Source organism: Protomyctophum parallelum (assembly GCF_964188405.1).
Source record: "Protomyctophum parallelum genome assembly, chromosome: 2".
Lineage (NCBI taxonomy): Eukaryota > Metazoa > Chordata > Actinopteri > Myctophiformes > Myctophidae > Protomyctophum > Protomyctophum parallelum.
In genome coordinates this window covers 39,978,545-39,990,579 of record NC_139699.1, presented here as the reverse complement: position 1 = coordinate 39,990,579, position 12,035 = coordinate 39,978,545, and the positions used below count along the sequence as shown (strand labels likewise).

The window sequence follows — 12,035 nt, the reverse complement described above, 5'->3', positions numbered from 1 at the left end:
ACGATAATGCTAATAATTATATGACTGAGAATGATACATCATCCAAAAAAGCTTCTGCATTTCTGCACAATATCCTAGCTTAAAATAGCCTGTAAGACGAGCCATTATAGAAATATTCTGAAAATCATATTTATCGAGTGACCTACAGTAAGCAAGGTAAACAAATACATAGACTGCAGAGAGACAGTGTAGTTTCTCAGTAAACTATAGGATATCAGGAAAACAATGAACACTAAACAATATACAATTTAAATAATAACCTGTCAATGAAAACTATAGGATACCGGGTAAACAATAAACATAGCAACTGTTTCGATGTACTAAATATATTTTTTAAACATTGTGGTCAGAAACAATTCTAACATAAACGTGAGACCAAATGACCATATCTGAAGTCGGCTTATATAATATGTAACAAATACACATGATAGTATTTTAATATTCCAGCACCACACAGCATAACATAACATCACCACACAAAGTCAAGTGAAACAGCGTTTTATTGTGCTGATTCAGATTACAAAAAGAAAAGTAAAACATTTGTACATTAATATTCATGAGAGAGCTGGAGCCACTTGTATGCTGTTGATCCGCAGTACAGTCTGCGGCTGGACCATCCCTGAAACACAACACAAGAAAAACAGTCATGGATTAACACTGCTTCTAAATAAAACAAATACAATAAAACAACCATGTCTTAACACACTGCTTCTCAACATGATTCCGAGGCAGTGAAGTGACAATTTAACTTTTAAATACAGTAACAAATCACACTCACAAATCACAACTCATGACATCACATATGACGACAAAAAAAAAAAACCTCTTCCAGAGAGAGATGGAGACACTAAATCTCAGCTGGAGAAACATGTTTGCATGCACGCTGCCTTGCATGCTGTGTGCTACTGTTAAGTCTGTCACTCACTTTGACTGATTTATGGCATTGTCTTTCTGTTAAAATCCAACTATGTTAATTTAAGAACTCTGGACATATTAGGTCATTGTTTATTAACTGTGCACACGTGTAGCCTATTGTATGTCAGACTGTATGTCTGTCACCCCACAGTCACAATCCTTTAGTAATTAGGCTGTGGAAATATTCACACTACTTTTACAATGCATTGTCAACACGTGCTGAGTTGACAAAGATTGACAGATTTCGGAGAAGACTGATAGTTTATCCTTTAGTAATTAGGCTGTGGAAATATTACTACTATATTATATATATTATACTACTTTTGGATTTGCAGGCCCGGTGCCACGGGGGGCATAGTTACAGACTAAACAATGGTACATTTCCAGGCATTCAATTAAATTCCATTGCTTGAAAGGAAGGAAGTAAGGATGCATCTTAATACAGGATGCAGCAGCATCTTAATGATCTCCTATCTAGAACTGGAAAAACAACATTCCTCACCTATAGGCCATCCTTGGGGTGGGGAGGGGTGCTAATGTCATTGTTGCAGTGGTCAGGGTGCTTATGTGGGCAGCTACTGTAACTAGCCTGGGGTGCTAATGTCATTGTGCTGGGTGTGGTCAGGGTGCTTAAGTGGGCAGCTTAGCTACTGTAACTAGCCTATTTATTTGTTTGTAAAAATAATAAAATATATATATATTTTTTTTTATATTTAGCAATTTTGGAATCCATGTAATAATAACAATCACAATAATAATACTAATAATAATAATCATAATAATAACAATAAGCTTCTTTGTAAACTCACTCATTTACAAACAAGCTCACATCAGAACAATAATCCATGTAATAATAACAACAATAATAACAACACTAATAACAGCACAGTACAGTACAGTACAGTACAAAGGAGTGCAGTACAGTACAAAGGGGTACAGTACAGCACTCGCATCGCCCTCCCGCTATTGCCTTCTTCCCATTTGCCATGCATCGAGGATGCGCAGGCCCGCAAAATTCTAGTATATATATATATATATATATATATATATATATATATATATATATATATATATATATATAATATAGTAGTTATAACTTCCTCTGGGAAACACTGTGAGCTCTTCATAATAATAGTGAGGTGAACGTACATTTATAATGAACATAATATAGAATGATAATAGTCAGGTGAACGTACATTTATAATGAACATAATATAGATTGATAATAGTGAGGTGAACGTACATTTATAATGATTAATGAACATAATATAGATTGATAATAGTGAGGTGAACGTACATTTATAATGATTAATGAACATAATATAGATTGATAATAGTGAGGTGAACGTACATTTATGATTAATGAACATAATATAGATTGATAATAGTGAGGTGAACGTACATTTATAATGATTAATGAACGTAATATAGATTGATAATAGTGAGGTGAACGTACATTTATAATGATTAATGAACATAATATAGATTGATAATAGTGAGGTGAACGTACATTTATAATGATTAATGAACATAATATAGATTGATAATAGTGAGGTGAACGTACATTTATAATGATTAATGAACATAATATAGATTGATAATAGTGAGGTGAACGTACATTTCCGTCTCTCGAATCTCTTGCGTTTCTTGAAGTGTTGAACGACTTTGGGCCATGACTCGGTCTTCTCCACCACGGTGGCCTCGACCCGGACCAGATTACACCTGTTAATACATTATACTGTTCATACATTATATACTGTTAATTCATTATAAACTGTTAATACATTATATACTGTTAATTAATACATTACTGTTAATACATTATATACTGTTATTTAACACCGTTTTCTGGAGTAAGGCGGCTAGACACAGACTAGGGAGAAGGGAGGCAACAGTGTGTGTGTGCGTGTGTCATACCCCAGCAGAGGTCTGCCAATCAGTGTGAAGTCTTCTCCTCCAACCATCAGCACCTAGAAACAGAGACACTGGCTACGTTTACATGAAGGGTGATCATTCCGAATAAATACTTCAGATGTAATGTTTTTTGCCGCGAGTTTACATGGGAAATGGTCATTCCGAATGAGTGTTTATATGGAGAAGTGATAGAAGACATGATACATGTTAATTCACGTGAAACTACGCCATCTGTTGGACACATAAAATATAGGCAGTTCATTCATTGTGACTGTCTCAACAATACAAACATACTACAAACACACTGATTATTATTGTATCGGGTCGCTCGTTATTTTTGAGAGAGAGAGAGAGACCGTTGAACACACACACACACACACACACACACACACACACACACAGATCAGGGTTATCGTCATCTGCTGCTGCTCCACGTTTTTTTGTGGATTTCGGATCTGAAAAAAGGAACGAAATAACGCGCTCTATGTGCAAACTCCTCGGCGCGCCTTGGATATGAGCGCCTTGGAGCATGCTCAGAAAGACCAGAATGAACTTACATCCGAATTAGTGTATACATGAGTCCAATTTTCTTTCAATCGCATTGAACATCGGAGTAATCCGGCCAGTGACATCGGAATGGTTTTTAGATCGCATCGAGCGTTTTCATTCGGTTGTAAGTTTTTGTAGGTGTTTACATAACAACGTTTAATAGGATTGAAATTCTATTCGGAATGAAAAGGGGATTTAACTGCTCATGTAAACGTAGCCATTGTTACCGTCATGTGTTGAAAGCAAGAATGGACCACTTCCGGTTTTCTCTGTAGCATAGAGCGATCTCCAACTGGATCAATATTACACGTAACAAGACAGCAGTGAACCAATGGATTTGAAAAGACGGAGATCTCCGTCCATGGCACTTATGATTTCAGAATAAAGGCGCTAGAGTGCCAAGAAAATGAGAGATTTTACTCTGAAAACCCCCGCCTTTCATTTCCCCGCAAAAACCTTTTCCATCGTTTACTCACCCCATGGAGACTGAATGAGAATTCATGGATATTTTTGTTCCCTTTGTGTCTCCATAGGGAACCACTGCTCGTCATTAAATTATTGGCTTAGGAATGTGACAAAAACAAAACAATATCCATGAATTCAAGTCTCCACTGGGGGAGTACTCGCCCCCCATGCTCTGCTTTGACATAAGGCCTGAAATATCATGTGAACACATTAAGAGAGACTTGTGGCAGTTGGTATGGTTGACCACAGAACACTCTCTACAGACAGTCATTATAGTGTGTTGTGTAGTGTTTTTGTCATCTGAAATGGTTTTAGTTTTAGTCTCCTTTTGTTTTATAATAATAATAATAAACTTTATTTGTATAGCACTTTTCATACATAAATGCAGCTCAAAGTGCTTCACAGGGCAGGACACAAAAATAAAATACAATAAAACACAAGTAGTTAAAATGATAAAACAATAGCAGAGAACAAAACTGAATATAAGAACATAAAATAAATAAAAACACATAAAATAAAATAAATTAAAAATTAAATAAAACTCAACTAAACTAAGCAAGGGTGAAGAGGTGAGTCTTGAGTTGAGATTTAAAAATGTCTACAGAGGGTGCGTGTCTGAGCTCGAATGGAAGTTTATTCCAGGCTGTTGGGCCATAGAAGCAAAAAGCTGCCTCACCATACTTTTTTGTGCACTTCTTTTTAGGCACTTCAAGTAGGCCAGCATTGGAGGACCTGAGGGGGCGGCTAGGGACATATCTAGGTAGGCAGTCACGGAGGTACGGAGGTGCGAGACCATTGAGAGCTTTATAGACAAGTAACAGAATTTTAAAGTCAATCCTAAAAACAACCGGAAGCCAGTGCAGTGATGCCAAAACTGGAGTAATATGTTCTCTCATCTTAGTTCTAGTTAAGACTCTAGCTGCTGCATTTTGGACAAGTTGTAATCTGTCAGTCGTTTTCTTAGGGAGTCCTGAAAAAAGTGCATTGCAATAGTCAAGCCGAGAAAAAACAAAGGCATGGATTAGCGTTTTTGCATCGTCCAAGGACAGATAGGCTCTGATTCGTGCAATATTTCTAAGGTGAAAAAAGGCAATCTTGGTAACATGATTAATGTGTGAATTAAAATTCAATTCAGAATCAATAATAACCCCCAGGTTCTTTACTGTACTGTTACTTTCTACAGCCCACAAAATCTAGTTGATTTTGTCTAAAATGCATTTTTTAGCAGGCCATGATGGCATCGTAAGGGCTGATTTTACACTTGATTGCATGCTGAAAATAGGCGATCTACAAGGTCAACACTCATGCTACGTGTCACAGCGTTGTGAGCTTGTAGATCTATTTTCAGTTCGCAACCAAGCATAAAATGACTCCACTAGTCCCTCCCTAACATTTTAGTCTAGTTTTAATTTGTTGACGAAATGGTCAATATATACAATTTTTCTTCAGCTTTTATTTAGGTTTTGTCTGTGAAAAAAGGTAGTCAACAAACCTTTTTTTGTCATAAATCAAATCAAATCACCTTTAATTATAAAGCACATTTAAAAAACATTTCCATTGTACCAAAGTGCTGTACAGACACTTCATCAACACAACAGATAGTTTTTACAACTCTATTTGTGATGTGACAAACGTATAATGTTTATTTCTTTTCATAAACATAATCGATAGCCATAAAAGCTCTTACTAAACATAAAACATTGTGTTGAATTATCCCAAACCCTCTAGTCTACGGGAATGTGATGACCGTGGGAACCTCCCCCCCCCCCCCCCCCCCGCCGTCTGTTTCTCTAAAACATTCTGCATTTAAAAACCAAAGGCAATTAACATCAATTACATAGTGTGTGTGTGTGTGTGTGTGTGTGTGTGTGCTAAACCGAGATTGTTCTGCCTATACCAGATCTTTGCCAAAAATAGCTGATCTACAAGCTCACAGCACATCACGTTGTGACGTGTTGCAAGCTTGTAGATCTGCTATTTGTCGAAGGGTTTAATTGGTTAAACGCTGACAAACAGCATGAATGACGTGGGTTTTTTTGTGACGCCAAGTTTACCATAATTATAATACTTATACCACAATTATTATTAATTTACAACCACACTGACCTCAATGGAATGCACGCACACACACACACACACACACACACACAGACCAGTGGTTCACAAAGTGGGGCCCAGGGACGCCCAGGGGTCCTTGGGCTGGGCTCGCCTGTGGTCCGTCAATGTAATGATTCCCCGCCGTCCGCAGTCATTACAAACTAGATCGAAAAGCCCTTTTTTCTTGGTATTGAAGCTCGTTTTGAGGTGTTTGAACAGAACGTCGATGTTAGGGGCTCATCATTCAATCATTGCTACCTTGTGGTTGCAATATTAACACTTCTGATGACTTTTAAAGATACGATCACCAGATTAGCAAAATAAAATCTCAAGACTGAAAATGTAATGATATTTTAGGCCGACCAGCTGAAGAAATCATGATGACATTTCTGAGACCATTCATGTTTCTGGAAAATGCTCCAAACTTGTATGAAAGAGATGAAAGAGTATTTGAAGGGATCAAACTAGCAATAGAATACTATTGCGAGTTTGCACAGAAGACACGCTGGCTTCTATGGAATCCAAATGACTGAAATCAGTAGTGGCGGCTGAGAACTTTAATCCATGAGATTAACTTTGTTGTTGATGTTGCTTCGGGTTCATTTTGGGGTGAATGTTGGGGTCTTCAAAACAAAAGACGCCGATGCGTCCGGCGGCAGATACGTTGCACAATGGTGGCAGTCAATGAGTTAAGTGGTGCATGCGTGCATGAGAGTACCTTCTCCATGCAGATCCTGTCTCCACACTGTGCTTCCAGATGGTTCTCTATGAGGATCAGGTCTTCTCCAGTGACCTTCCACTGACGTCCAGAGAACTGCACCACAGCGAACAGCCTGCCGTAGTTCTGACTGGCCAGGAGGTCGTTCACCTTCAGGACCACCGCTGCTCGCGCACACACACACATTTCATATTTCTCTTTTTTAATATACAGTATATATATATTATTTTTTTAATGTCGCCCCAGGACAAATGTTTGAAAAATAGAACAGATTTTTTTAGATGCAGATTTTTGGAAGATTCTCCGCCCAAGGAGAATTGTAACATCCGTGGCCCTGGGGCAAGCGCTTTAGATTTGACACATATTTTATGTAGATGTAAGCGTTGTAAGAGGAGCAGGTGCAAAAATCATATGACAGTCATGTCTGCGGCCTCAAAGGTGAAAGGTCACCTGCATGTTGCTGCTGTTGTTCTTCCAGGTCGATGTGATGCATCTCTGTTGACCACGGAGGGGAGGAGAGAGAGGTCTGTGGAACTACACTACTACTACTACTACTACCACACACACACACACACACACACACACACAGTTACAAGACTACACAACACAAACACACTGTACAAAGAACACTACACTCATATGTGTTAGGTCTGTTTGGACGACAACGCTCTGTAGAGGAAAGGGAAAATAAAACATCAGATGTGTGCTCTGCAGCAGCATGTCGCGTATGATGTTACGTCAGTGTAAACAAACAGCTGTGATGCAGGAAGTAGAACGGAGGTGGTTCTAGGCAAGGAAGCTTTGAGAAGGAAGAGAAGTGGTCACGTGACTGGGCTGCGCCATGACACTTTCATGGACACTTTCATGGGAGCCAAACTACCCGGAAGTATGGCAGAATGCACTGGAGTCAATAAGAGCTGAGTCACCAACATTATTTATGAATGACTGAGACCTTTTGTAAAGTAATCACTTCTGGAAAATAACAGAAGACATGTAACACATTATTGTCTGCTGTGTTGCTTTTCGATGTGTAAACTGTAATCTTTATATTAGTTATGGTTATGGTATCTAAAGAGCACAAAGTACCAGAAACGATACCTGCTGCTGTTTAGATCCTTGTCTTCTTTTATATTCCTGAACCGATTATATGACAAAGGTCTCAATTGTTCATAAATAATGTTTGTTATGAGCTGGTCCAGCCGGCTCCATTCACTGCCATGTATTCATTGCACTTCCGGTGTAAGTTTGGCTCACATGAAAGTGTCATGGCGCAGCCCAGTCACGTGACCACTCTTCCTTCTCAAAGCTTCCTTGGTTCTAGGCATGCATTGTGACAGTCAATCAAACTTGTCTTTTTTTTGTGAATGACTCGATTGTGAATGTGAACTTTAGCACAGTGTACACTGATGTAGGAAATAACATGGCAAATGTCATGATTCCCATTTCCCAAATCAGCCTCTCTTATTTCAGAGTGTGCAGTAGGGTATACATGTTACCTGGATGGTAGGGTATGGAATTATATCAGAGTGTGTAGTAGGGTATAAATGTTACCTGGATGGTAGGGTATGGTATTATTTCAGAGTGTGTAGTAGGGTATAAATGTTACCTGGATGGTAGGGTATGGTATTATTTCAGAGTGTGCAGTAGGGTATACATGTTACCTGGATGGTAGGGTATGGTATTATTTCAGAGTGTGTAGTAGGGTATACATGTTACCTGGATGGTAGGCTGGGACTGTAAGAACTCTGCTGCCGGGTGAGGATGGTAGGAGACAGCACCCCTGAACATGAATAGAAACAATAGAAAAGACAAATCTAGGATTTGTTGAAGGGAATCATCATTCATCAAGGAATCGTAATGGTTTAAAATCCTGAGTCCTATTAGGCTTCGTACACACACACACACACACACACACATATCAGACGAACATGCTCTGTGCTGTCCGTGTTTCATGGACGTCTCAATGCTTTTCCAATGGAAGTCACGTGGTTTGACCAAACAGTTGTGTGTGATGGGAGGGGGGGGGGGGGGGGGGGGGCAATCAAACACAAGTGTTTGGTCAAACCACGTGACTTCCATTGGGAAAGCATTGGGGCGGCCATGAAACACAGGCAGAGCACAGCACAGTTGTTTTTTATGTGTGTACGAAACCTTAGACAGCAGGTAAACGGTTGGAACAGTCACAAAAGACTTCTAAATATACATAAAATGTTGGTTGATTAATTAATTAATTAATTTGATTAATAAATTAAGATAATTTTTTATTATTGCTCTTGTATTGCTATTGGAGACACTGGGGGGACACTGGGGGACACTGGGGAGGCACTGCAGGGGCACTGGGGAGGCACTGGGGGGACACTGGGGAGGCACTGGGGGGACACTGGGGAGACACTGGGGGGACACTGGGCAGACACTGGGAAGACACTGGGAAGGCACTGGGGAGGCACTGGGGAGGCACTGGGGAGGCACTGGGGGGAAACTGGGCAGGCACTGGGGAGGCATTGGGAAGACACTGGGGAGACACTGGGGAGGCACTGGGGGGGCACTGGGGAGACACTGGGGAGGCACTGGGGAGGCACTGGGGGGACACTGGGGAGACTGGGGACTGGGGAGGCACTGGGCAGACACTGGGGAGGCACTGGGGAGAAACTGCAGCCACTGGGGAGACATTGGGGAGGCAGTGGGGAGGCACTCAGGGGGACACTGGGGAGCCACTGGGCAGACACTGGGGAGGCACTTGGCGGAAACTGGGCAGACACTGGGGGAGGCACTGGGGAGGTACTGGACATTTCATATCACACACACTATCCCCCTCAAAAAAAAATGTTTTCTTTTTTTTTTCTTCTTTTTTTTTTTTTGAAGCTTGGCATGGCGCGATTTATTTCAAGCATGGCGCAGCGCCATGCCAACAACATTGTGCAGGAAACCCTGATGTACTGTTCCTAATAAGTAAACGACATGCCATCAGCTTGTGACTGCAATTTGTTCCTGTTCGCGGATGACTTTGCCCCGCTGGTCTCAGACAGATTGCAGGTTGAAAAGGCCCTCCCTCAGCTCTGAACTTGGTAGAATCTGCACCAGACTGGGCTCTGAACTCGGTAGAATCTGCACCAGACTGGGCTCTGAACTCGGTAGAATCTGCACCAGACAGGGCTCTGAACTCGGTAGAATCTGCAGCTGGCTCACTGATAACAAGCTATCATTACACCTGAGAAAAACAAAATCCATTCTCTTTGGATCAAATGGTATTCTCAGCAAGGCAGACGGCTTCTCAATTAAAGTGGGTTTATATCACAAGAAAAGATGAAATTATCTACCTAGGTTCCGTCCTGGAGGCAAATCTTTCATGTGATAAAATGGCCACCAATGCAATCAACAAAGTCAACCAAAGAACAAGATTCCTGTACAGAATATCTCACTGGTCCGCAAAAATACTTAACAGGAGCCCTCATACAAGTTTCTTCAACTATGCATGCACCTCATGGTACCTACCGCACAGCACCTCAAAGACCCTTAAAACAAGGCTCCAAACACCCAAAAACAAACTGGTCAGGCTATTACTTGGCCTTACTCTCAGAACCCACTTCACACCTGCTCATTTTGATAGGTTGGAATGGCTTAGGGTTGACGACAAAGTACAGCAACTTAACTTGCAATGGGTCTGGTCTACAAGATTGTCTACACCAATAAGATACCCATGTACCTGTCAAAGTAGTTCCTTAATGTCCACAATCACAACAGGGTGTTCAACAAACCACACTCAACCCAGCTCAAACAAGCGGTTACATTAATTTCACTCCATAGCCTTACTGCTTCGATTCTGCCCTGCAGTAAGGCTATGGGACTTTCAGTTTTAAATCTCAAATCGAAATCAGACCAGCCTGTCCTCTTTTGTGGAAATCTCACGAACGTTTGACCTACTCACCAATACAAAGACGGGTTGTGTCAATAGAAAGACTACTTTCCTTAGTGGACGCACTCTGAGCCCCCCACCACACGTATAAACGGTACTTTTTGGCCAGAAAGGGATTTTTTTTCACCGGAGGAAAAATATTCTCTATGAGGCAATATCGGTAGAGGGCGCAGCGGAGTAACTAAAAGTATGTTTTTCCCGGTAGAAACAAAACCCCTTTTTGGCCAAAAGTACCGTTTATACGTGTGGTGGGGGGCTCAGAGTGCGTCCACTAAGGAAAGTAGTCTTTCTATTGACACAACCTGTCTTTGTATTGGTGAGTAGGTCAAGTCCCATAGCCTTACTGCAGGGCAGAATCGAAGCAGTAAGGCTATGGACCAGAGCTAGTGAATCCCTAGCCTCCTTCAAAACCGCTCTCAAAGAGCACTGATGGCTGCAATTCAAAACTGGCCCCTGTAAAAAAGTAATGGTCCCCCACCGCTCCATTTGTCTATACTGTACATGTAGGCTATTCCCTTTTTTGTTTTTTTTGCATAGATGTATATATATTTGTATGCCTTTAATTGTTTGATTAATTGAAAATGGAGGACCCTGATGTAAACAAGTAGTGCTTTTTCTGGTTTCATCCTCTTAGGAGTTGTTGTATTGATCTGTACCTTCCTTGGACTGTAGGCCTACTCAGAGTAATAATAGTAAGAGTGGCGACACTAGACTGTAACAATGGAATGCGGAAGTGCTCATTCTATCTAAATGGGATAGTTCCAGCCATAGGAGCAATGTTTGGAACTATAGCACATAGGCACCCGCTTTGCGGCGAGATCAAAGCGTGTCGCTACTCTCCTACTCTACACTCTTTTATGATGATTTCCTGTTTTCGGCAATATAGAAGTGTATATTTGTACGTCTCTAAAAGTTCTGATGAATTGAAAATAGTGGGCCCTAATCAAGTGTAATGCTTTATGGTGTCGTCAATTCTGCAATCCGTTAATACAATATTTCAATCATCAATCAGCAGATCTACAAGCTCACTATTAACCCTTACAGCTCCACATAAACACAAACATGAATATAAACATACTAAACGTACCGTTGTTGAGTTTTAATCTTTTAAACATGTGAACAACACAGCTCCTCAAAGTCACCGCCATCTTGGTGTGTCACATCTATTATCGTCCCCCGGATCATGTGGCATGTTTGAAAGTTCCCCCTCGAATATTAATATATTCGCACTGATGTATTCTCAGTTAATCACAGTTATTAATCACTTGAACCATATTTAAATACTTTGGCTATTCAGAAACAGCATGCTGTTCTAGATCTAATATTTTTGAAAATGTCTCAAGTCTCTTTTCCCCCTTCTTCTTCTTCTTCTTCTTCTTAGTGTGTGTGTGTGTGTGTGTGTGTGTGTGTGTGTGTGTGTGTGTGTGTGTGTGCGTGTGTGTGTGCGAGCGCGCGCGTGTGTGT

The 12,035-nt window shown here is 40.7% G+C and overlaps 1 protein-coding gene across 6 annotated transcripts; it reads right to left on the bottom strand.

The window, feature by feature from the left end:
• Positions 1-482: 482 nt before the first annotated feature.
• Positions 483-11,736, bottom strand: LOC310879039 (large ribosomal subunit protein bL21m-like). Of its 6 annotated transcripts, none has more exons than XM_083793460.1 (7): positions 11,659-11,736; positions 8,375-8,438; positions 7,109-7,212; positions 6,659-6,822; positions 2,833-2,885; positions 2,534-2,637; positions 483-619 (listed from the first exon to the last, which is right to left on the bottom strand). In XM_083793460.1, the coding sequence occupies exons 1-7, from the start codon at positions 11,717-11,719 to the stop codon at positions 555-557; spliced, it is 615 nt and encodes a 204-aa protein (XP_083649586.1). In that variant the 5' UTR covers positions 11,720-11,736; the 3' UTR covers positions 483-554. The 6 variants fall into 6 exon arrangements, with proteins under 6 accessions (XP_083649586.1, XP_083649587.1, XP_083649588.1 ...); XM_083793461.1 differs by having other exon boundaries at positions 7,109-7,209; XM_083793462.1 differs by having other exon boundaries at positions 7,109-7,206.
• Between the last annotated feature and the right edge of the window lie 299 nt (positions 11,737-12,035).